At 38.5% G+C, this 27,292-nt stretch overlaps 1 protein-coding gene across 2 annotated transcripts in view; it reads right to left on the bottom strand.

The window, feature by feature from the left end:
- SNTG1 (syntrophin gamma 1) overlaps nucleotides 1-27,292 on the bottom strand; it is an 888,982-nt gene that overhangs the window by 161,906 nt on the left and 699,784 nt on the right. For both annotated transcript variants that reach the window (XM_019822638.2, XM_019822636.3), the window contains exon 13: nucleotides 21,664-21,793. In XM_019822638.2, coding sequence (XP_019678197.1) covers nucleotides 21,664-21,793 — 130 coding nt within the window. The remainder of the gene's footprint in view (nucleotides 1-21,663; nucleotides 21,794-27,292) is intronic.

Below are 27,292 nucleotides of genomic sequence, written 5' to 3'. Positions count from 1 at the left end.
CATGTGGAATTACAACAATTAAAACAGGGTTTTCCTACTGCAAAACGAAATTAACCAATGACTTTTAACAGGTAGGTAATTGAATAAGTAATAACTAAATAAAAATATACCAATAACAACATAATATATAGAATGTAAATAAAAGTAAAAAATAAAATATATTAATAAAAGTAACTGAATCTAAACTATATTGAGCTAATGATAAAAACTGTATTTTAAATTTCAATAGAGAGCAACGGTGGGGTTCGTGATGAATTCCTTGAAACACTGTCACCCACTAACTGGCAGTGCAGTCCATCTTTATGCAGAGATACGTAAGAAATAAACCAAAATCATTAGGTTCCTAAATCGGATGAAAGAGCAGGAACCACAGCTACCTTCCTGTTGGTAGGGACTCGAATGGAGAGAACTGATTAAAAGCGTTTTGTTGGGAGGTATTTGAGGGGCGCCTGTGTAGCTCAGTCGGTTGAGCAACTGACTTCGGCTCAGGTCACGATCTCGCAGTCTGTGAGTTCGAGCCCTGCGTTGGGCCCTGTGCTGACAGCTCGGAGCCCGGAGCCTGCTTCGGATTCTGTGTCTCCCTCTCTCTCTGCCCCTCCCTTGCTCGCCCTCTGTCTCTCTCTGTCTCTCAAAAATGAATGCATATGAAGGTATTTGAGAACACCTGCTGTCACAAGGGTGAGCACAGGTGAGGTCCCAGACAGATGAGCGCACAGAGGTGAGCTGGCCCCCTGTAGACACGGGATGGGCTGGAAGAGAGAAGCACAATTTACCCAGACAGAGAAAGAAGGAGAGCATTCTTTCACAGGGTCATACTGGCAGCGTTTGTGATCTGTGGGGCTTTGAACACAAAGTTGGTTTTCACGTCAAGGTATTGCTGAATTGTGAATCATGGCAGGACAAATGGTTAAAAAAAACGTCATGTGAAAATCATGCGAAAGTAGACAGCAGTTTCACAAATTTGCTGTGCTGAGAGGTGAGCAAGGAGGATTGAGAGCCAGCTAAGGAGGGCTCCCAGGAATAGACCATACTCTCAGCTCAAAGACCTGGAGGGCTGTAAGTTGGAAAAACAAAGAGAAGTAAACAGAATCCTATAAAACTCCAACCCAGTCGGGATCCCGCTGATTGGATTAAGACATCAGTCTTGGTTTGTGAGACCAAAATCATTCCTATGCTTTGCTTCTTTTTCTAGATACTCATAGGAAGGTATAATCAGTAATGTTCGAACTGATTAATACGGCAAAAAGTCCACAGGGCCATAAAAGATGTGCCACATAAGAATACGAAGCCTCTTGTCATCCACGGCCGTGACCACTTTAGAATGAACCAGTGCCTCGCATTGCCGAAGCCGCATCGTTGGTCAAGAAACCAGTTTCTGGCAGAGCGCTAGTTGTGGTTACTTTTGCTTTCTCCGAGGGAGCGCAGATAATAAGATGTAAACGTTAACACCTCGTGAATACAACTGAACTCCCATTTGGCCACAGCTTCACTCAGCACGACCGCAGATAAGGACAGCAGCAAACAATCACGGGGAGCTTAGCGAACGTTTTTAAAATAAGGACCGAGGCCTCCTCTTCACTTGTGAGTTTTGAGATCGTTTTGTTTGTTTTCAGGGATACCGTTTAGTTGTATGGTTTGTCTGCACTCAGTCTCCTTCCCGTCTCAAGTCTCAGCCTCATGTTGTTCCTTGCTATTGTCAGAACCCGGTGAGTTGTTTCGAACAGAACTTTTTCCCCTTCCTGTAAGCCAGTGTTACTGGACAGGAGCACTGCAGTGTTTTTCATCATAAACTTGTGAACTATGAAAAATGAAAACAAAATCCATAGGGCACTATTACTTAATGATAGATTTTGAGTGTTTTATATGTCCCGTAAGAATCCATTTATTAATTCTGATATATTGGAAGTGGGTGATCTCAGAATACAACTACTGTCATGGGAAAAGGCTCATGATTAAATCTTAACTGAACAAAGGATAATACCATCTTTAAAAATTTTTTTTGAACGTTTATTTATTTTTGAGAGAGAGAGAGAGAGAGAGAGAAACGGAGCGTGAGCGGGGCAGGGACAAAGAGAGAGGAAGACACAGAATCCGAAGCAGGTTCCAGGCTTGGAGTTGTCAGCCTAGAGCCCAGTGTGGGGCTCAACCCCACGGACGGCGAGATCATGACCTGAGCTGAAGTCAGATGCTGACCCGACTGAGCCACCCAGGCGCCCCTAGGAAACCACCTAAACAAGAGGATGGTAATTTTATTTTATACATGTGTAAACAAAAATACACATACTTTAATGTATATGTAATACATACTACTAATAAAAACACCAGCAACATATGTATTGTTATTGCAATAAGTTTTCATTTTATAGTCTTCTGCACTTTAATAAAAACCTAAAATTAAAAGCAAATGCAAAGACGTATTTTAAAATACATTTTTTACGAACTCTAATACCCCAAATGGCAAATGGGGTTTTGTGTTTGATTCTCTAGAAAACAATATGCCCAAGGGATATAAAAGTCAAGTAATGTAGATATACTCTTGAAGAAAGAGGGTTTTGAATAGAGTTTTTTAAGGAGAAGAATAATCAAAAACCCAACATGAGGAGAATCTTCATATTTTGGATAAAATGGAATAGAGAAGAAAGTTATTTTCAACATCTTATAATTAATTACTAGCAATTTTATTCACTGCATATCATCTACATATATTTGTAGATGTTAAATATTGTTAGAAAAATGATGCAGATTTTTTTTCCTTGTAGGAATCTCTGGTATTGACGAAGTCTTACGTTTAAAGAAATAAGTATTTTGAATCCCTATTATATGCAAGAATATGTTCCTACAGCATTAAAAGTTTAATTTACATTCAGTAGCTTCTTCATTGAAGACTTTTTATTAGAACTTTGAATTTTGAGACCCTGCTCGAAAAAAACAAAAACTAGAAGGACAAATGTAAAGTCATTGGTTGCTTATATTATAAATATTTCTCAGTTGAATTCCTTATACTAAAAAACTGAAAATTATCACGGTAAATCTACTACTTTAAAATTTACCCAACATCAAAAGGGAACATCTGCTAAAATAAATATTACAAACTGTGCTTTATGGAATAATATTCACTTTGAGTAAATGCTGGGGGAAATGATAAATATGTGTCCTTCTTTTTCTTTGACAACATTCCGTTGGATGTTAATGATGGAAACCCCTTAAAGGAAGCTTAATTATTACAGCAGATCTCTCCAGGTGAGATAAGGGTAATACACAGCTGGCTTTAAGAAAGATTTGTTTGGAATTAACTGACTGAAAATAAAATTTGGTGGAATAGGCCTGTCCATTATATTAAATGTCACTCCTATTTTTTGAATCCCTTAATTTTATATATTCATTTTTAGCATCATCAAATGTATCTAGAAACTAGAGCAGTAACATTCTCTCGTGACTACCTCTCTCGACCAAAAAAAAATACAACAGGATATTCAAATATTCTTTAAAAAATTGCTCTCCTCCTGCTTTAAATGTCTTAAAGGGATAGTTTTTTTTTCTCAATCAAATGTTTGAAGATTAGTGAGGATCTTATAGTACAAACTTTTCATCCAAATTCTGCTAACCTGTTATTCTTTTAAACCTCACAAACAAGTCAATTTTGGTGGCTAAAGTGGTGCGTTCTCAGATGTGTATTTTCCCATGGAAATCAATTTTGAAGATTTACCCAAGCACATCATTCTTATGGAAGCAAGAAACAATCCTCCAATTCCCCTAGAGATTTGTGGCCAATATTATTTCACAGATGTGTGAGGACTAAGATTTTTATTCTATAGATATAAATTCACCTGACGACTAATGACATTAGTGTGTGGGTACATAAGGCAATATGTCTATTCTGCAGCTGCTGATAAAACACTGCCTTTACCATGTAGAGGGAAGCATCAAAAAAATGATTTTTGCCTCAGGAGCCCACATAACTTCCCACATTTCAGCTCATAATTTTCATGCATTTTTTTTTCCGGATATGGATTCTAGGTCCTTGCTACCTTGGTTATTCCCCATCCCTACGAATATAACTTTGAAAGTATGCCAAGTTGCTTTTAAAAACGTATCTATTGGGGTGCCCGGGTGGCTAAGTTGGTTGGGCGTCCGACTTCGGCTAGGTCATGATCTCACAATTTGTGGGTTCGAGCCCCATGCCGGGCTCTATGCTGACAGCTCGGAGCCTGGAGCCTGCTTCAGATTCTGTGTCTCCCTCTCTCTCTGCCCCTCCTCTGCTTGTGCTCTCTCTCTCCCAGAAATAAATTTTAAAAAATTAAAAAAAATTAAAATATTAAAACATATCTATTAACAGTAAATCAATACTTCAGGATGATTAGGCATTATATGTAAATGAGTTTTCTTAAATTTTATTCTTCCTAGCACAAGAAGTTTTCAATTTTACTATCATCGTCTTTCAGATTAACATACACATGATATATGCCATATATATAACACACACATATCTATCTATATCACTGACCTAATCTGAGTATGAATTAAAAGCCTAAAAGCTGAAAGTATTGAAAAAACATGCAACAAATAATTCTAAGTTTTTTTGGGAGGGGGCACCTGGGTGGCTCAGTTGGTTAAGCGTCTGACTTTGGCTCGGGTCATTGTCTCATGGTTCATGGGTTCGAACCCCGCATCAGGCTGGCAGTGTGAAACCTGTTTGGAATTCTCTCTCTGTCCCTGTCTCTCTGCCCCTCCCCAACTCGCACTTTTTCTCTCTCTCAAAATAAATAAATTGCTTACAAAATTAAAAAAATAATTCCCAGTTTTCAGGATGAGATGAGTGTTAGAACAGGTGGTGTAAGACGCTATAAAAGTTAAAAAAAAGAAAAAAGAGGAAAAATGAATTGTAGGGTAGGTGTACCTGCACAGTATAGGAACTGTGGTTTCAGAAAGTGATGAAAGTCATTGTTTAATATGTCAGTATCAATCATAGGTGAAAACACTAGATTTACCACTGCAAAATCATCAGCCAGGATTCTTAATGAGGAAAATACACAGTGTTTATACTCAATAATTCAGACTCAATCCTCAGGGATATTTGTAGCCACCTCTGCACCCTGTTCAGATGTCCTCAGCTTTTAAGCTACATTTTAGAATGAAGGGTCTTCTAAGATGTATTCAATTGAACAACTGCAAACTCAAAATGATTTCATGCATAATTTCCTAATGGCCCTTCATCCGCCTTAGTACCTAAGGGTACTAAACACACTTCATTTACACCTTCTCTCCCATATTGCACTACTTAGGTAAGAATGTCTCCCCCCAGGGAATGCTTAGTATCCTGTAATGAATAGTTAGAGGTAAAGGGTATTTCCTTAGTCTTGCTTCCCTAGAAATATAGCGTGAGGAAGTCATATATGCTAAACCTTTATTGAGGGAGAATGTCCAATCCCAAGGAAGGAAGAGTGAAAGGTAAAAAGAAGCATGACGGGACAGCAGAATGCAAACACAAGGTGGTGAGTCGCCTGAGTCACCGAGTTTGCCTTCGCCTTGCCCCATGGAACCTTGCTGGTGTTCAACCAAGTGTGATACACCTGCAGAGACTTATGCAATTTCTGCATTTCCAAATAGTTCACCTATTGAGGAAGTGCCATCACTTTGTAAACTAGGTCCATTTTGGCCCTTGTCCCTCATTGGATAGTGTGTGCCCCACGGAATCAGGTGCTGCAGGTTCCTACTGAGTTACCATTAGTGTAGGGGCAGCTAGTGGGCCCAGAGAGATCAGCTTTTTTCGCATGGGCATGATGAAGGCCATCTTGAACTCCGGCCCTAGGCCTTGTAGGTGGCTAAAAAGGGGTAGGTGTGTTAAGCTGAGGCTCCCTGGGAAGTTCCTACGGTTCTGAGACTATGAGAACATTAAGAACTGGGAATAGTCTGGCCAGGAAGAAAGGCAAAAGAATGAGTCCTATTGGGTGAAGGGGATGGGCTGTGTGGGCAGAGCCTGCTGGATCAAGGATGCTATGTCAGTTGTGTCCCGTAGCACTGCCCCAGGTGAGCATGATCGCGTTATTCAGCTAACATCAAAGCAGGTTGCACAGAGGAAAACCGGCTAACATTGTCTAGTATCCGAAATTGAAGAGCTTGAAGTGTTAGTAGGTTTTCAAGAAACAAAGTAGGTTATTTTATTGAAATATCTCCTGACATAACACACCAAAATAAACTCTAATTGTGCAAAAAGCAAAAATCTGATGTCAAAAATACGTCAGTGGAATGCCCAAATTTGCCCTTGGTGTTATTCCGAATTAAATTACGGACTCCGCGCTTGTTTGATTTCACTCTACGACCCATTTTCAGTCGACACCTGCTTGTCTGACGTTCAGATTTTGGTGCATGGGGAAAAACAATGTAGAAAACAACAACATGCTAGCACGGAAAAGTACATCTAAGGACTCAGAAATGTCAGCAGCTATAAAAAGGAAGAAAAAGTCTACTTAAGTGACATCCATGCCTGTCAGAGCGACACCCTACAACCTCTGATCATCGCCTTCCGCTCGTCATCGGTGAATCTTCTTTGTGCTCAGCTTTATGTTGTCGCGACTTTCAAGTCACCTACAAGCTTTGTCAGGTCTTTTCAACGTGGCAGACACAATACTTTTTCCTTTCGCTTTTCACAACCAACACTTTTAAGGAAAAAATATTCTGTTTTTCAACTTGCACATATGTGTCTGCCATCTAATGTTGCAGATCTTTATGAATTAAACATAGGATTCCCCAAAGAATTTTGTTTTCATATCTGAAAGTAAATGCGCAAAACATGAAAAGATGAGTGAAATGCCTGCCGAGTCAACTCAGATGACTGATTAAGGGTGTGTGTACGTGTGTGAGAGAGTGTGTGTGTATGTGTGTGTGTGTGTGTGTAGGAGAGACAGCAAGAGAGAGAGCTGAAAGACTGATTCACAAAAATCAGAGAGGGTATTGGCTATATATGCATTAAACTTTAGGATTAGTATGTTTTTAATGATAATGTTTTAATGTTTATTCAATTTTGAGAGACAGAAAGACAAGAGTGTGAGTGGGGGAGGGGCAAAGAGAGAGAAGGAGACACAGAATCCGAAGCAGGCTCCAGGCTCTGAGCTGTCAGCACAGAGCCCGACGAGGGGCTTGAACTCATGAACTGTGAGATCATAACCTGAGCCAAAGCCGGACGTTCAACTGACTGAGCCACTCAGGCGCCCCACTATGTTTTTAATATTAAGTAATGTGGTAGATTATTGTTGCTTATCTGTCTCAAAATCTATTTACAATCTTCTTTTCTTCAGTCGTATCCCACTGTAAACACTACAAATGGTAGAGACTAGCCCCTTTCACCTCCCTGCCCCGACCCCGAATTGTCATGGGAATGAGAAGTGAGCCATAGTACACTAAAGGGCTTCTGGGAAATTTTCTCTTAGCTTGATGAAAGGGGAGATATGTAGCTGGTGCTACTTACCCTTCTTCCCTTTCTTTCCTGTTCCAAACACTAAAATGATTTCGAGAACGGTTGAAGCCCTTGTGTGATCAGGAGGTGCGAACAAGGTAAAAGTAAACGCTCTAAACGTGGTGGAGGGCAATAACATGCACAGCTAGAAGATGGGTTCTTGGTGCCTTCCTTGAACCACTGGAATAAAGCTAGTAAATGTCACCGTCCAGAATTCTTGTCAACTGGGGACAAAACCCAATTATTCACTCTTTCAGTAGCCACCCTAAGGAGTTTCTCTTACTTGCCACTGATACAAACATTTGGAAAAGAGAATCTATTCTCTTTCACATAATACAATGTGAATTTGATATATTTTGAGATTGTCTCGTGTGCGATCACACATTCTTATTTAAGATTACACTAATTTTCAATGAACATTTAAGGGTAGAAATATACAATTACCTATCTATCATCTCCATGCATATACACACAGGTAATCCATTTCAAGTTATACATTTCATTCCAAGAAAGGAAATACATGCTGAGAATATATATATATATATATATATATATATATATATATATATACACACACATACATATGCACGCATATATATACATACATACACACACATATACATATATATATATGAAACAGTACAGGAAAGAAGAAGTGATTCCTTTATGTGCAGTTAACCTTAGAGATGTCAAATGAAACTGTTTATCCATTAGGATTAGTGCAGTAGTATAGGAGTAGAGGGTGTTTGGAAAGGCTGGATTTATGAGACACTGGCAGAAAGAGCTATGCATTTTACCTGTCTCCTCTATTTCTTTTAAACTTGAGAAAACTGTGGTGTAGACCTCTGGCTGGCCTAAAACCGTAGCTGCTTAATGGTGTAGTCACCATGAGACATTCATTTTAACTCATTATGTTCAGTTTCATCAATTTTCTTTTACTCAAACAACCATCTTTCAGAATCTCAAATGGCTATTCAACAAAAGGAAGGAGGCCGCCCCACATACAATAAGCAAATCGATCCTATTATTGATGGCTCATGGATTAAAACATTACATGTAGAATGCAACTAGAGAGAGATAAAAATGGCAAATGTCTCAGCATCACTTCAGCGCTGCGATGTTCAAAGTACTGTGTTCATTAACCCTCACACTGACTGAAACTAACTTAGTGCCTCCTTATGAGGAGGGATATGAAGCCCCTACCCTATCACTCAGGCCGAGAAGCTAGGACTTCATAGCCAGGCTGATGACACCAGAGGCCATGCTTTTTGCTCATTGCAAGAACTCTTCTGCAAAAGCATTCATCCTGATTGCCTTTGATCAAACCACAGAGTGTTTTGAAGTTATACTTCTTCCTCCTTTTAGGTCCAGCTATAGTCTTTTCTATTACCTTAATCTTGTATGTTTGTTTTTACTACCGTATCTTGTGTGTGCATGCATGAGTGTGTGGAGTTTTTGTAATCTAGTCAATTAATATTACAAAGGTTCTGGAGTTAGATGAGATCAGCCTTCAAGACATTCGAAGAATGGTCTGGGGGACTCTCTAAAATCCAACCTCTTCTTAATGATTCCCATCCAGCCTTTGTATTCAGTGAGCTGGGGTTAATAATTTTGAAGTTTCCAGTTATTTTAGGGATATATCTAGACCTGCCCTATTTGGTAAGGCTCTAGCTCAACAATATGGAGATAGATAGATCCTGGAGCATTAAAACTTTAAAAGAAATTTGTTTTAAAGTTTATTTTTGAGAAAGAGAGAGACAGAGTGTGAGTGGGGAAGGGTCAGAGAGAGAGAGAGAGAGAGAGGGAGACACAGAAACTGAAGCAGGCTCCAGGCTCTGAGCTGTCAGCACAGAGCCCAACGTGGTGTTTGAACTCATGGATCGCAAGCTCATGACCTGAGCTAAAGTCAGATGCTTAACCACCTGAGCCACCCAGGCGCCCCGAAACTTGAAATAGTCTGGTAGGATGCCAAAGCATATGCATTCTGTTATTTTATTACACATACATATCAAATTAAACAAAACTTCTATGGATAATCATTATTTCATAAGTAATGGGCACTTAACACACAGATATAAAAGGAATATATATATCAAATTAATAACTTGTTCTTTAAAAATAGAGATTTATGAAAAACTCACTTATCTTGATCTAAACATTTTCATTTTATCCACCACCAGTGAGAAGTTCCGAATTCAATGAGATTCACTGCTGTCATGGAGTCCTTTGACTTTTTTTTCTTGTACAGATAGATACTATGATCTCTGCATAAGACGTCTTTCTCCACTAATTCCCCTATATTATTCTTATTCATTATTCATGTATCAACTTTAGGAGATTATGCTTTTACAGATTTAACCTCTCATAACACTTTTTCACGCCAGCTATGATAGTTGTTATTCCACATTTGCTTCTGTGCTTATTTAATTAATGTCGCCTTTCCCCACTGGATTCTTTGCTCCACAAAGACAAAGACTATTCATTTTGCTCAAAATTAAAGTACCAACCCCTAGCAAATTGACAAAACAGTCTCTGAAAAATATTTGAGTGCATAAATGGATGAAGAAATCCAGAAGCTGACAATTATCTCCAAAATATGTTAATATCTGATATTAATTTAAATATATAATATAAATACATACATATATTTACATTATATATATTTACATTATATATATATATCTACATTATATATATATATATATATATACGTATACACACACACTTTATTTTTTTAATTTATTTATTTGTGAGAAGGAGAGAGTAGGGGAGAGGCAGAGAGAGAGACAGATTGAGAACCCAGGCAGGCTCCCTCCTTCACTGCAGAGCCTGATGTGGGGCCCAAGCCCACAGACCATGAGATCATGACCTAAGCCAAAGCCAAGAGTCAGACGCTTAACCCACTGAGCCACCTAGATGCTCCACTTATGAATTCTTTAAAGTGAACATTTTATTTGCAAATAGTTTTGGATTTATTGGCCATCATATGTGGAATTTAAGAAACAAAACAAATAAGCAAAGAAAAAAAAAGACGCAAAACCAGACTTTTAAATTCAGGGAACAAACTGGTGGTTGCCAGAGGGGAGGTAGATAGAGGGATGGGGAAATAGAGAAAGGGGATTATGAGTACATTTACCTTGATGAGTACTGAGTAATGTATGGGATTATGAAATCGTTCTATTGTACACCTGAAACTACTATAACACTGTATGTTACTCATACTTGAATTTAAAAAAAAAAAGCAGTTTTAAGGGCACCTGAGTGGCTCAGTTGGTTGAGCGTCTGACTCAGGCTCAGATCATGATTTCACCGTTTGTGAGTTCGAGCCCCACATCAGGCTCTGTGCTGACAACTCAGAGCCTGGAGCCTGCTTTGGATTCTGTGTCTCCCTCTCTCTCTGTCCCTCCCCCACCCACGCTCTGTTTCTCTCTCAAAAATAAACATTAAAAATTGTTTTAAATAGCAGTTTTATAGATTTACAGAAAAAGTCCAACGATAACAACTCCCATATACCATACACACAGGTTGGGCTCTTATCAGCACCACATGATTCACTACTATGGAACATTTATTAAAATGAATAAACCAATATCAATACATGTTATTAACTAAGGTCCATATTTTATTAAGATTCCCTTAGTTTTTATATAATATCCTTTTTCTCTTCCAGAATCTCCCCCAGGATACCATATTACATGTATAGTCATCATGTCTCCTTAGGCTACTCTTGGCTGTGACAGTTTTTCAGGCTTTCCTTGTTTTTATGACATCACTTTTGAGGAGTCATGGTCAAGTATTTTGTAGATTCCTCAGCTGGCCTTTTTTTTAATACTTTTCTCATGAGACAACAGACGTTATGGGTTTGTGGGAGGAAGACCACAGAGGAGGTAAAGTGCCATTTTTACTACACCATCTCAAGGGTACATACTATCGACATCACTATAACTGTTAAAGCCAACTTTGAACGCTTGGCTGTGGTTATGGTTTTTAGGTGTCTCCATTTTAAAGTTAGACATCTTTCCCCTTTCCATTCTGTACATGGAAGGGAAGTCACTTTGCATATTAAGAACCAACATCAAGAAAGAAAACATATATTTAGCACTCTTGTATTTTTTATCAATTTACTAGTATCCACAACATTTTGTTGAATTTCCATTGTACGACCTTCTTGTAAAAAATGTGGGGTAAAATATTAGGCTTATATTAATGTTAATATAGTACTGCTCTTTAACATTATACATCATAGGCTATGGTAGTTAGCAGCTGCAGAAATATCTTATTTGAATCTCATTGTTGTCTAGTAAGGAAGGCAAGAACAATGACAAATCAATCTTTGAAAAGTTAAGAGACCTAGGAACTGAACATTTTCTTAAACGGTTGAGTATAGGTTGTTCGCATCACTTGGAGTATTTTGTAATTTGTGCCACCAAATCAAGAACCAGGTTTTCTGACTCATAAATGTGTTTGGACGTAAAACACACACTTAAACTTTGAATTTTTTTCCCTACTGCTAATGTAGTATATAATATCAGTTAATGAGAAAACACAAACCTTGATCAATCATTATAATAAGATGTAATGTCATTGAATGTTTTCAGTATATGATTACATGTAAATGAATGCTGAAAATTCAATAAATACATGCCAAGATTATAATGAAACTTTAAGAAACTGGAGTTCATGGTAATGTCAGTAATGAGAACTTAAATATGTAATTAATACTCTACTTATTCTAAAGGGTTTCTATGTCCAGGGGCAGTGACCAGGATGGGAAAGCCTGGGGAGGAAGGCACCAGTGATATTTCCATTGAGAAAAAAAAAAAAACAACAACAAAAAACCAGCCTGTGGCATACAATACTTGCCCTTTTATATTTGAAGAGTTGCCAAGTAAAAGAGAAATTTCAATTATTGTGTGGCTTTCCCAAGGCAGACCTAGTACAAATGGACAAAAGCTACAGGAGAGAGAATTTTATTCAGCCTAAGGAAGATTTCCTGCCACCGAGTTGTCAAAGATTTGGTCGCCACATTGTGAAGCCGTGGCTTTTTTGTCATTGAAAGATTTCCAGAAAGAGTCCTCCGAAGGGACTGTGGCAGGAGATATTTCGTACTTGGGTGGGAGCTGGGGCTAGATGATCTCCACGGTCCCTTCTAACGAGAAGGTTTGAGGACCGCACGTAAAAATGTTCATAAGACAGTCATGGCTGTTGGGCAATATAGATGTATTCAAATGTATTTGCCTTGCTTTGCAATCAGATATATGCATTAAAGTCTATTTATTCCTGACTCTCTGGTCCACTGCACTTTTCTACTCTTGCCTCTTAGGTAGTCATTCAGTGAGTTAGATGAAGAAGGTTTATTTCAAAAAAGAAAAAAAAAACACATTTGTTTATCAGACACCTATTAGGAGACATGGAGATTTATGAGGGACAGGGAAGTATGGCCAGATAATAGACGTCCACAGGAATCATCTGTGGTGGACAGCATGGCCAGGACCTCTTCTCCATAGCCATTCTCAAACCAGATAATGATTCCAAAGTTTTAAGAATTTAAGGAGTGCATTTTATAGCTATTTGGAAAAAGCTAAATGTGTTAAGACCAGAGGTATGCTTTTCAGATTAAAACATGAGATTTAGATGAGGTGAAAAGAAATGTAATGGGTTTATCGAGATGCTGCGTTAGTTTTCTCTTGTTGCAATCACAAATTACCACAAACTTAGTGGCCTGAAAACAAAACACCGATCTCTTATCTTACAGTTCTGTAGGTCAGAGGTCCTAAACAGGTCACACTGGCATAAAATCAAGGTGCTGCCAGGGATGTGTTCCTTTCTAGAGGCTCCGGAGGGGCAACATCCCCTCATCTCTGGCAGCTTCTACTGGCTTCCTGGATTTCTTCAAGTTCCGGTCCTTTCCTGCCTCTTCAGGGCCAGCAATGTCAGACCAGCTCCTCAGGCTGCCATTTCCAAAATTCTCTCTTTTTGCTTTCTTCCACTTTTAAAGACATTAGTGATCACATTGGACACATCTGGATCATCCAGCGTGTTCAATTTATTTGAAGGTCAGTTGATTAGCAAAATGAATTCCAACTACAACCTTAACTTTCTTGGCCATGTGACATAACACACTCACAGGTTCTAGAAATTAGGACATAGGCATTTCGGAGAGGCCTTATTTGCCCATCACAGATGCACAGAGTAAAAGTCTGATAAAACAAAACAAGTTTAAGGGCTGGTTTTGAGTTATAGACTAAATCATATTTTTAAATTTATTTTCAATTAGTTTTTAAAACTTAAGGATTAAAAATTAGGAATTTTTTTAAATGTTTTTTTTAACATTTATTTAATTTTGAGACAGGGAGAGACAGAGCATGAACAGGGTAGGGTCAGAGAGAGGGAGATACAGAATCTGAAACAGGCTCCAGGCTCCGAGCTGTCAGCACAGAGCCCGACACGGGGCTTGAACTCACGGACTGTGAGATCATGACCTGAGCTGAAGTCGGCCGCTTAACCGACTGAGCCACCCAGGCACCCCCAAAATTAGGAATATTTAAAGTGAATGCATGCTTGCCCATTTTTTTGGTGGGCGGTTAACATTTAAAGGGTCTATATGGGATGGATAGCGGATAGTGAGAATCTGAGATGAACGATTTCGGCCTTAAGGAATTGCAGTGAGAGAAGCTGATAGGTTTTAATAGGCAGATAACTCCAGTGTGCTCCACTCCTGGGGCGTTGTTGGGGAGGCCTCCCAGACTCAGTGCTCAGTGAATGGTTTAATGGGAGATTTCTACCTGCGTGTGATGGGAAAATGTGATAATGACCCTCTACGGGCTAAAATGAAGAGCTGCATGAATCAGTTACTTTCCTCTTGTGATCTCACAGTCTGTAATATTTCTTTCCTTTTTGTCATAAATGTGCCTTAACTATTTTGTGGTTCTAGCTCTGGAATTGGACTTTTTCTTCCTCCTCGATCCCAGATGATAGCTACTCTTTATTCCATGTGACACCAATGCTTGCCTTTACTTCCTTTACCGGGTGAATTGAATATTTATTATTAGGAAGCAGCCATCTCCATCTTTGGTAATGTATTTGCCATAAAGTTCACCTTACCTGATATCAACAAAGCTGCCGCACCTATCTTTAATTATTGTTTGCACTGCATTCTTCTATACTTGTATTTTTGTTGTGCTAATATCTTGATTTTATACTTTCTCTTGTAAGAAATACATAAATGTTACTTTTATTGATATTATTGTTGTCCAGTTGACAATCTTCCCATACAACTAGACAGTTTGGTCTATTTAACTCCATTGTAAACACTTGATATATTTGGACTTAAATCACCGTCCTACTTTGTCCTTCCTGCCTGTCCAGCTTGTCCTATTTTATTTTTCTTTCCTTTTCTTTTCTGTGGAGTTCTTTCAGTGTGTTAACATTATTTTCTCATTTGTTCCTTGGTTAATCTGTAAGTTACATACTCTGCCTATTATGTCAGGGTTTCCTCTAACCAACAAAACACCTATTATTGACGTATCGGGCTTAATATTAACCACATTGACTTCTTTGGGGCATACATGTTATTGCTTTGGGATATATTTTAATTATGTTTATTTATCTTAATACCTCAAGAAAAAGTAATATTGTTTTTACGATGTTCATCTAAATTCACATGCTTATCACTTAGCGGGGGAGGGGAAAGGGAAGAGGGACAGAGAGGATCCCAAGCAGCTTAGGGGCTGTCAGCGTGCAGACTGACAAGGGGGCTTGATCTCATGAACCATGAGATTGTAACCTGAGCCAAGATCAAGAGTCAGGTGCTTAACAGACTGAGCCAGCCAGGTGCCCTTTACTTGGACCTTGAAAAGATATTTCCAGGATATGTCAAGATAGGGTAGCAATTATTTTCTTTTAGTACACTTCGCATATCCTTCAATTACCTTTTTGCTTACATTTATTTCTTTTAAAATGAACTATTGCTTCCGGTTTTAGACAAAAAATTAAAAATAAAAAAAGCCCCCTGCAACTCGTGTCTCCCACTGATCATCATTAAATACAGTGGGCAAAGCACAAAAGGTGATTCCCTGAACGTTTTTCAAGAGAAAATAACAAGGACAGTGGGGACAAAAGTAAAAATTAAATAACGAATATAATTATAGTGGGTTTCCCATGTTTGCTTTGTTTTGGTTTTGCTTCCTTTATTTTCCAGAGGTGACATGAGGATCAAGACACATTAGACCATGAACAACCAAACTGTGGGAAAAGCTAACCTTTCTGACCAGAGGCCCCATGTAAGTCGTGGGTTCTGGAAAGAGCGCTCATGGCATTTTCTCTTTTTGGCTCAGAAGTCTGTTCCGATGCCAGGCTGTCAAACAGTTGCTTGTTACTAATGCTGTGGCGCCTGGAAATCCCAAGAGAAAACCCACCCTTTAGAATACAGGAACGAGAAAGAGGGGTCCCCTTTATAGAAGGATCCTTATTATTTGTTTTCTCTTCTTTTTCATGCTGTTTTGCCCTGTAGGAGGATTTCATCATGAGGAAAGGCCAGACAGTGCGGGAGGCTACAATTTGAGAGAAGCTCTGATTTTCTGAGAAGATCAAGGACAGTTACTCCCTGGGAGCCAGGCCTAGAGAGGAACAGGAGGGAGCAGTGGATACCCTAATTCGATGTATGAATTGAAAGAAATTCTAGGCTCATTCTCACACAGTGCAGAATAAAGACTTTGAAAACTCAGCTGATATTAGATACATTCCCTTGGAAAATAAGTCAGAACATAATGTCTGAATCTAAATTGTTGTTTGTCTGCCATATTAGTTTTTGCAATATGCCAAAAAATGACTGCCCTCCCCACTAAACAAAACAACAAAAAAAGAAGATATCCACATCAAATTCCTGTAACTCATAAACGTTTCTTTATTCAGAAAAAGGATCCTTTCTTTGTTTGTTCTGTTTTTAATTTTTTATTTCAATATTTTAAATTTTCTTGTATTACTATTATTTTTAATTTCAATTCAAGTTGATAAAAACTGTCAAGAAAGTAAGGATAAAAGGAACACACTTCAACATCATAAAAGCCACATATGAAAGGCCCACAGCTAATATCATCCTCAATAGGCAAAAACTGAGAGCTTTCCCACTAAGGTCAGGAACAAGACAGGGATGTCCACTCTCACACTGTTGTTCAACATAGTGCTGGAAGTCCTAGCCGTGGCAGTCGGGCAACAAAAAGAAATAAAAGGCATCCGAATTGGCAAGGAAGAAGTCAAACTTTCATTTTTTGCAGATGACATGTTATTCTACATGGAAAACCTGAAAGACTCCACCAAAAAACGGCTAGAACTGATACACAAATTCAGCAAAGTCTCAAGATAGGAAACCAGTGTACAGAAATTGCTTAAATTCCAACACACCAATAGTGCAGCAGCAGAAAGAGATATCAGGGAATTGATCTCATTTACAACTGCATCAAAAATCATAGGGTACCTAGGAATGAACCTAATCAAAGAGGTAAAAGATCTGTATGCTGAAAACCATAGAAAGCTTAAGAAGACACAAAGAAATGGGAAAATATTCCATGTTCATGGATAGGAAGAACAAATATTAATAAAATGTCGATACTATCCAAAGCAATCTACACATTCAATGAAATCCCTATCAAAATAACACCAGCATTCTTCACAGGGCTAGAACAGAAAAACCTAAAATTTGTATGGAACCAGAAAAGACCCCAAATAGACAAAATAATGTCGAAAAAGAAAACCAAAGCTGGAGGCATCACAGTTCTGGACTTCAAGCTTGTAGTCATCAAGACAGTATGGTACTGGCACAAGAACAGACACATAGACCGATGTTTTATTTTATTTGAGAGAGAGACAGGAAAAGAGAGAGAGAGCGCTAGTGGGGGAGAGGGACAGAAGGAGGGAGAGAATCTTAAGCAGGCTTAGCATGGAGCCTGACGCAGGGCTGGAGTCCATGACCCTGGGATCATGACCCGAGCCAAAATCAAGAATCGGTCACTCAACCAACTGAGCCACCCAGGTGCTCTTGAGAAAAGATATCTTGTAGATATAATTAAGTTAAGGATCTTAGGGTGAGATCATCCTGGATTATCTGAGTGAACACCAAATCCAATGACTAGTGTCTTTATAAGATATACATGAAGGAATGAAGGAGAACAGAAACACAGAGGGAGAGGTGGTGTTACCATGGAGGCAGAGATTACAGGGATGTGGTCCTGAGCCACGGAGGGAAGAAATGCTGATTGCTACCTGAAGCTGGAAGAAGAGAGGAGAGGTTTTCCTCTAGAACCTCCAGATGCAGCCCTGATAACACTTTGACTTCGGACTTCTGACTTCCAGAACCGTGAGAAAATAAATTTATGTCATTTTAAGCTACCAAGTTTGTAGTTATTTGTCACAGTGGCTCTACTCTAGGAAACAGGTGTCATTCCCTACCGCTATGAAACGTGTAACTCCAACACTTAGTGACGTAACAAAACATTTACTATCTTGTATCTTCTGTAGTCAGGAATCCAGGCGATGCTAGCTGGGTCCTCTCTCTCTGGGTTTCTCACAAGCTTGTAATCAGGTCGGTTGAAACCGCAACGTCTTCTGAAATTCTGACAGGGAAGCACCTGCATCTCAACTCACTATCCAGCCTGTGCATCAAGGGAGAGGGTTGCATAAGGCAGGTCGTTGACAAAATAGGGAGTCATCTTTTAAAGTCTGCGAGTTGGCCCCCAGTCACTCACATTCCTTCTACGTGCAAAATACATTTCCCCCGACCAAGGTTCCCAAGAGTTTCACCCCATGACAACATCCTCATATTTTAGGACCTTCCATATTTAATTTGGCTGGATCATGGAAATAAAAATTAATAACTTTGTACAGACACTTGATCATGTATTTGGTAAAATAATAAAAGGGAGAAAAAGAAGGTTAAAAAGTATTAACGGGAAGCAAGTACAGTTTTTCACAATTTCAGGAATTTAAAGTTTACAAATCTGTTCAAGTCTGCTTTACCCAAAATAACAGCAAATGCCCCGAGAGAGCTGGTTTAGGCCTTGCTGGAACCGAACCCAGTAAACCGTAGCCTCTGCCATTCCTTCCTTTCCAATGTGTGAGCATAAAAGTTAAGTAGAATGAATGGGCTTCTGTGCGAGCACAGATTTAAGGCAGGTCCCTGAAGCATCTTCTACTGTATGCCATTTGCTAAATGCACTGTAAATATTTTGGAGTCACCTTGAATAGCGCTAAATTGAAATAGAAAGTGTTTGCCTACATATTTTGAACTATTATATTCAATGACCTTCTGAAACAAATAATGCTTTCAGACAGCAAACACAATGGAATTTCCACATAAAGCAGGTATGAACGTCTCCCCATTTAACAATTATTACTGCTGGAAATCAGTAACCAAAGAATTAGCAAGTGGTTAGCACAGTGCTGTAATAATTCCAGTAGAGAGTTTTGTGTGTGTTTGTTTCTTTCCTCTAAACTTCTCCTACATATATTCTCCAGTTAGTCCAATTACTGAAATATGATTCATTATTAAAAAGTTTCTATAATGAGATTTTAATACTTCTCTTTTTTCCTTCTAATCATTTTGAGGACGTATATTTTTATAGCCTTTCAGTAGCATGATTTTTGCTTTTACATTTTAACGTAACATTTTATATGCATTTTCCAGTTGGTCTTTTTTTTTTTCAACTTTACGCTTATGCAGCCTAATCTCCCGAATGAAACTCCCTGAGGTAATCTATCTCCGTGTTTACCTTTCTGTGTCTATTAATAGCAGGTAAACTATCCAGAATTTCACTTACATAAGCTCACACACCCTTGAAGTATTTGCAGAGACAGAAACAAAATACTTCTACATCCTTCTGCAAGGGACTATTTCTATCTTTCCTAGAATAAAAAATTAAGAGAATTAGAATGATCCAACTAGGCTACACAAAGCTTTTCGAGCTCCTCTCAATCTGTACCATTTCTTTCTTCATAGGAACCAACGAGATCAGTTGTATCATCAGGGCAGCCATTGTGTTTCACGGAAGTCAACCTAACTTTCACATATGATTGTTATGCCTAATGACCTTCCTGCATGTATGTTGCATTACAGATACACGAGAGTTCATTGCGATATTAGTACTTTTGCACGAGAACTGACTACAAGGTCAAAAGGACACACAGTAATCACAAGGATGTGTAAGAACAACTAGATTACTTTACCACAGCGACATTATCATACTAGACACGTGGACCTCTCAGCATAGGGTAAGAAAGTCACCTGTCATGGCAAGTACTTCTCACGAGGGTGAAAAACAAGCAGCAAAATCTGGTTTGTTCTTCTCTATGCCAACAGAGAACAGACACATTTGCATCTTCCCTTTCTTTTCATATGCTTGTCTTCTGGGTCACAGCAGGCTAACTAAACTTAACATTCCAAAGAAACAGTTTTCTTGAGAATGTTCCTAGGATTTGGGGTCATTGCAAATTTGGATCTAGGAAGAGAAACACTTTGGATTTAAAATTTAACGTTCTGTTCTTTCAAAAATACTTTGTTCTCATAAACGTAGGATCTTGGCTCATTTTTAGGCACTCTAATGACTGCATGTAATGAAATACAAAGTCTGTACTTCATAGCACTTTATCCCTAAAAACATTCCTAAAAAAAAAAAAACAGTGTAAGAGAGGAGGAGAGGCATAATCCTTAGAGAAGCACTGCATTTTTTTTTTGCCAGTCTGAAATCTCTTGTCATCTTCTGCAATTTAGATATGATGAAATCAACAGATTGGCAAAGACAGGGTGTTGTGGGGGGGGGGGGGCACTCCTGCCCAAGCCAGATATGCCCAGAACAGGTCTCCTTGCTGAGTGATGTCCCAGAGTAAGGCTTGGTGTATTTGCTCCCATTCAGGCACCATAAAAAAAAAAGAAAAAAACAGAAAAAAACAAAATCCTCTCCTTTCATTAACACCACAATGAGACCTCATTTTCACACATACCAAGTAACCAAAATTTCAAAAGACAGAATGACATGGAGTGCTGAGGTGATCTGTAGAAAGAGACCTGAAACCACAGAGTGAAAAGGGCGAAGTGGACAGCCATCTGAAAACCATTTGGCACTGCAAGGAAAGGCTGAACACCCAAGTGTCCCATCCCTATCCGTGTCCCTCCCAGATAATCCCTTCAATGTGCCCCCAGGAGACACGTGCATGGCCACGCTCCTGCCTAGATTTGAAAGCAAAATCTCTGCAAAGATACTTGGGTCTGCAGGGTCACTTGTGTGAGGACAGTTTTGTATGTCTGTGAGTTTGAGAAAGGGTTACATATTCTTGCTTGACCATTTACATGGTTGGCCTCTGAATCTTCCTTCGGACCAACACGGTGTAGAGGAGTTGTGTTCGGAGGAGCATACGAAGACAAAAGTTTGGATGATAACCGGTATTGGTTTTGCAACAGAATAATCTTGCATCAGATCGAATAATCTTTAATGACCTGCATCAGTACTCAATGAAGTGACGTTTACAGTTTTGCATGTTTTGATAGACAATACTGCTAGAAGTAAGGGGGGGAAACGATCGATTAGGTCACGAAAGAATAGTGATGAGAAGATAGAGATCAGGAAGAGATCAGAATGGGGGAAGAAAAGTTGGAATAGAATAACAGAGAAAAAGGTGGAGAAGCCATTCTTGGTAATATAGACACAGCACTAACGGGGGAGTGTGCTGGATCCCGGAATGCATCCTCTGACCATTTCTGTGCCAGAATCGTCCCAGGAGGGACCTTCAGTCTCCATGCTGAGTCTTGCACCCTCCCTTTCAAACAGTTCCAGCTGCGATTATAAAATCACTAAAGGAAACTCAATAATGCTGTCTCGAAATTCAGCACGGCTTTAGTTCAGAATACTTTTACTTACATATACAAGTGTTCAGTGATTGAATGTAAATATTTTCACTTACTTAACTCACGTTGATGTTTATGGTGTTTGGGAATGAAAACTTGAATGTGAAGTTATTCTCGAACTGATATATTGAGCTAAAACTCTCAAGATAAAGTGATTTTCTTCAAATAAGTATCGCAGAATAGCTTTCAGGAGGGATATAACGTGGCTCACTCTTAGATAAACACCAAGGAGTTGCTGTAAAGTTACATATATACTGGAGAAATTTACCACAGTTGAGAAACTCTATGGCCAGATATTCCTCGAATTGCTACTTACATTGTGCTTTGTGAGGTTTGAAATATTCGTTGCTATTGCTTGTAGCCAGTCAATACAGTCTTCAGCAGAGAGGCACTGAATAATCCCACTGCAGACCCCATCCACAGCAATGACTTGAAAAGCATTTTGCCTGCAGACATATCAGAACAAATCAGATCAAAACATCATCTCATTTATCTGTTTGCAACTCGAAATAGAATCTGTGGAAAGGTCTTCTCTTCCACAATACAAATAGAGCTTCAAATCCGTATTTGCGTATTTCTCTTTATAAATATCTCTGAGTTTAAATGGAGCACCAAGTATGAACCCAGATGACATATTTTGAATTAGTAGAAAGTTATCTTGAGATTCAGACGCATTCAGAAAAAAACTTGAGTCGTAAAATGGATGTTATATAAATGGAAGCATAGCTAAGACATGTCAGAAGGATTCTTTTCCCAGTTTACCATAAAAATATACATGGACATTTATCTATTACTTTGGCTGACAGCCTCTCCTCTTCACATCTTTCAATGCATTTCCTGATTTACAATGGAAAGATCAAAAAAAAAAAAAAAAGACACACAGATACGAAACACCATATATAAAAATCACCTGACGTCACGAGCTGCAGAATTTTGCTAGGTTGTAAACCATGTCTGTTTTTTCTTCTCAAAGATGATTTGGACAAGATGTTCATAGCTTCACCTCAGGTGTACATTTTCTCTGAATTTATGTGCATGTCATACATTTTGATAACAACCAAACTTTTCTTTAAAATCCAAAGGCCAGTATAAATATCCTTAGGGCTTTTTTGTTGATGTGTTGTCATTGCTGTTGTTAGAGGAAATTAAATGATGCCATCCTAAATTGTTCACCAAAGTCCTATAGAGTTCAGAGTGGCTCCCTACAGCTTTAATGATTGTTTTTTCTCTGTATCAAGTCCTTGCATATTTAGATATGAGCTTAGTGGACAGGAGTTGATAAAAATTTCAAAATGAATGGAAGCTAGCCAAATGGCTTGGGCTTGAGAATTAGTGTGTTGTGCAACATGATACCCTTTGGGAAATGCACAAACTATATTTAAATCTCAGCCAATTATGAAGCAATAGAAAAGTTCTGTAGTTCAGCATTCAAAGGCCTTGTAAATTATATAAATGCATATAAGTACCTTTTCTGTTTTCTGCGTTTTGTAACTAGGCATCTGTGGGTAGTAGGCAGGATTGACTTTCCTAAACAAAGAAAGGACACCCACAGAGCAGAGATCTGGCTCAATCCAGTACCTGTGTCACCTTTTCTTCCCATGACACCAGTCCGTATCTCGGAACTGGGCGCAAGCTAAAGCTGTCACTTCTAAGCCACTCTGCATCCAAATCACTGACATTTTTAGAGAAATCTGCTCTGATACCCTTGACCAAGCACTTTCAACTGGAACAGGGAAGGGTTCAAGTATGCTTTTTTTTTGTTTTGTTTTCTCTTAAAAATACATGAAAAGACTTCAGAAAGTACAACTATTGTCTGCCTCTTTGAAGTAATGTTCTTTTGAATTTGTGACAAGAAAAAATATGCACAGCATGAACAGAATATTATAACTTCACGTCTTTCTTAGCTTTAATTTTGATATTCTGCAGTGAAGAAGACATTTAAAATATCTAGAAAGCTCAACCATCCATGGAAAATGGGAACTAATTTGCGTTTAGAAATATATGTTTCTTTCGGCTCTCTGATTATCATAACCATTGCTTGATTAAAAGCAATGCTAACCATTTCTATGGAGCAATGCTAACCAATCATAACCATTGCTTTGATTAAAAATTAAAGCATGTCCTGAACATATTTGTCCTCTCTGCTTTAAATGAATCATGGCGGCTTTTGATATTTTTAGCTGATTAAAGATAATACACTTCGATCAAATCTGCAATTTCTGTGATCATATGTTACATAGTCCCTAGAAAGAATAGTTCTGAGGGCCTAATCTTTTATAAATCCAGGCTTATATGTTAACATATATGTCACTTTTTACATTCTGTTTCAACTTTTCAGAGTGATTTGATGGAAACCCTTTCATGAATTTAAGTGAAGTACTTGAATAGTTTTTGCTTATGTATGACCTCTTCCAACATAGGCTGATCATAAAATTATAGTCTGGGTCATATTTCTGCCCGTTATTGAAATAATGAGAGTATTGACAAATTAGTTCACTTAGTTGTGATACAATTTCCTCTAGAAGAAAATGAGAATCATGTACTTTACAGATTTAGCAAGTATTTATGGAGTAACTGGTGAGATCCAGATAACTTTCATGTATCACTGAAGCTCCGTGAATGATTTTCCTGTGAATAATCCATTAATATGTGCTCCCGACTGCAATATTTGAGAATGTTTAGTGGACTTAACATCGAGCACTTAGGAAGAACTGTAGTGCTTTTGCCTTTTACTTTTAGCTTTTAGAAAATGCATTTCTTTGACTAGAGATCATCAGGAGGGAAAAAGCTTTTTTGCTTCATCTTATTTGATGGTATACATTTTGAAATCAATAGACTGCATTAACCGCTTATTTGGTATTGTGAGTCATTAAACTTGAACAGTATTTGTAGCAGCCTTGAGGATACCCAGACAGAATTATGATTCTTTGTATACCCACATGCATGCACAAAACACACACGTGCTGAAAAACCAGGTACAATATTAGGGTTAGATAACCTGAAGTTTCAAATTCAGATTAACTTTCCGCTCTCTGCTCAACATTTTTATATTTTTCTAAGGATTCTGGGTCATTGCTCTGGCAATGAAAATTATTCTCAAACTGTGCTGAATTTCAATGCATTTTTTAAAAATATAAGCTTAGTTTCCCTTTGTGTGAACAATATTCTGATGACTACAAAGTTCGTACAAAATTTTCAATATAACTTATGTGCATATAAATTTACACACATGTCTGATTAACACTATTAATAGTTCACATTTTGACACACTGGTGAATCTACCTCATGAAGGCATATGTAGGAAGACGTTAAATTCGTGAGGAGGGAACAGGAGAAAACAGAAGGCACTTCAAAGCACAAAGACTGAGAACCACAGACACCGAAATACAGCAGTGTGGAGTGGCTGGATAGCCACATCCATGAGGAAGACGGCGGATCAGCATGGAAAAGCAGGCAGGTTCAGAACAGGAGGGTTATGTATGCAGGGCAGGGGGCTCAGAGTTCCCAGAGGGCAACTATCCGACTTTCTATCGAGGGCGACCAGTATTAAGACTGCTAAAGAGGGATATGATATGGAACTGAAATAAAGTGCTCATCAGAGTGAAAAAGAAAGCAATTAGCTCAAGGGCTTTATAAAGGCATTAGAAAGACTGTGACACTTTTTTAAAAATGGAATTTGAGGAAGAGAGAATCAAAATTACTTCAGAGTTTGGGATCTCACTGGTCGAAGGGTTTCGATGCACAAGAGAAGGGAAAGCATTCAGATAGGAGATAGTTCATCCAAAAGCAAATAGGGACATGTTGAGAGAAACGTGGGCTGTTTGGTTTGGGCGAAGTGCATATGGAGAAGCAACAGGTCACGTAGTTGGCCATAAAGTAAAGCCTGATCATTAAGAGCTTTGCAAAGCATTTCTACCTAATCCTGAAAAGTCAGGGGGAGCCAATGGAAACATTCAAGGATTGGAAGGAAAGCTCCTGTTTGTATAGATCTCTCTGTGGTGGTTAAGAAGATGGGAAAAGATGATAATAAAGCCAAGAGGGATGTAGGAGGGCATTGCAATACTCAGGGTGAACAATGATACGAATCTGCTTCCAGAGAGTGGTTTTTGTATACCAGGAGAGAACATTGACTCAGACCGTGTTGAAAAGAGGCCATTTACTTGATTTGGTACTTAATTATTTGGGGGGGGGGTGGTAAAGGAAAGGAAAAAAAATTTAAAAGCCCTTAAGTTAGTGATTACATCAATTTGTTCTATTTCTTGTTGAGTTCAATTCACATTCACCAAGTTCAGGATTATTTCTGCTCTGGGCATGCTACCTTGGTTGAATGCCTCATCAGAGCTTTTATTGTTCAGGTTCAAAACCTTAACTTTTGGGGGAAATACATGAGGAACTCTCCCAAACCATTTTGTTACCTATTTTCCAAGGTTTAGATAGCCAATTCGTTTCATGATTTGAAACACAATAACTCATCATTACCTAAACAAGCCCTGCAATTTTATGCAACTATGTCGTCCCCTCCCCAGTATTCCTCTTGTCTAAAAAACTCTTCTGTTGTCTCGCTCCATTTATTACCTGCAAAGTTATTGCAAATCACTTAATTCTATGTAACTTTCTGACCTCTAATTTCTCTGGGTGTAAAATAAAGATAGAATATTTGTCCCTCATCTCTTGCATTTTTAAGACTTTTTTAAAGAGCAGTTTTAGGTTCACAGCCAAACTTAGGAAAAAGTACAGAGATTTCCCATATATTCCCTGCCCAATATCAACATCCCTCAACCAGATGCTACATTTGCTACAGTTGATGAACCTCGAGTGACACATCGTTAGTACCCAAAGTCCATATTTTACATTAGGGTTCACTCTTGGATCTGCATTCTGTGTGTTTGGACAAAGGTATGATGGCATGTATCCATTCATAATAACATCATACAGAGTATTTTCACTGCATTAAATATCCTCTCTGCTCAGCTTCTTAATTTCTTCCCCTATCTGCCTCTCACACCCCTACCCCAGCAACCGTTAGTCTTTTTACTGTCTCCATAGTTTTACCTTTTCTAGAATGTCTGTCATATGGTTGGAATCACACAGCATGTAGGCATTTCAGATTGACTATTTCATTTGGTAATATGCATTTATGGCACTCTCATGTCTTTTCGTGACTTGATAGTCCATTTCCTTTTAGTTCTGAATAATATTCCATTATCAGGAATATATAGCTTATATATCCATCCACCTGAAGGATATCTTGCTTCCAAGTTTTGGAATTATGAATAAATCTTCTATAAACACCCGTGTGCAGGTTTGTGTATGGACATAAGTTTTGTCTCCAAGAAATATGGAGGAGAAATATGGATATGAAATATCCAAGTACCAAGAAATATGATTATTGGATCGCATGGTAAGAGTTATGTTTAGTTTTGTAAGAAACTGCCGGATGACTTCCGAAGCGGCTGGACCATAGTGAGTTCCCACCAGCAGTGAATGAGTTTCTAGAGTCCCACATCCTCCTTAGCATTTAGTGTTGTCACTGTCTTGGGTTCTGGTCATTTTGATGGGTATGCTGGCATCACATTGTTGTTTTAATTTGCATTTGTGGGGCATCTTTTCATGCCTTTACTTTCCCTTTGCATATTTTCTGTGGTGAGGTGTCTGTTAAGGTTTTTGGCCTATTTTTTTAGTGGGGTTGTTTGTTTTCTTATTGTTGAGTTTTAAGAGCTGCATTTTTCTTCCTTCCTCTTTCCTCCCTCCCTTCCTTCCTTCCTTCCTTCCTTCCTTCCTTCTCCCTCCCTCCCTCCCTCCTTTCTTTCTTTCTTTCTTTCTTTCTTTCTTTCTTTCTTTCTTTCATTTCTGTGTAACAATCTTTTGTCTTTTGCAAATATTTTCTCCCAGTCCATAGCTTCTCTTCTCATTCTACTGACATTATCTTTTGTAGACATAAATTA

Source organism: Felis catus, chromosome F2 (genome assembly GCF_018350175.1).
Source record: "Felis catus isolate Fca126 chromosome F2, F.catus_Fca126_mat1.0, whole genome shotgun sequence".
Classification (NCBI taxonomy): domain Eukaryota; kingdom Metazoa; phylum Chordata; class Mammalia; order Carnivora; family Felidae; genus Felis; species Felis catus.
The sequence above is the reverse complement of the archived record's forward strand: the minus strand, read 5'-3'. Positions and strand labels throughout refer to the sequence as shown.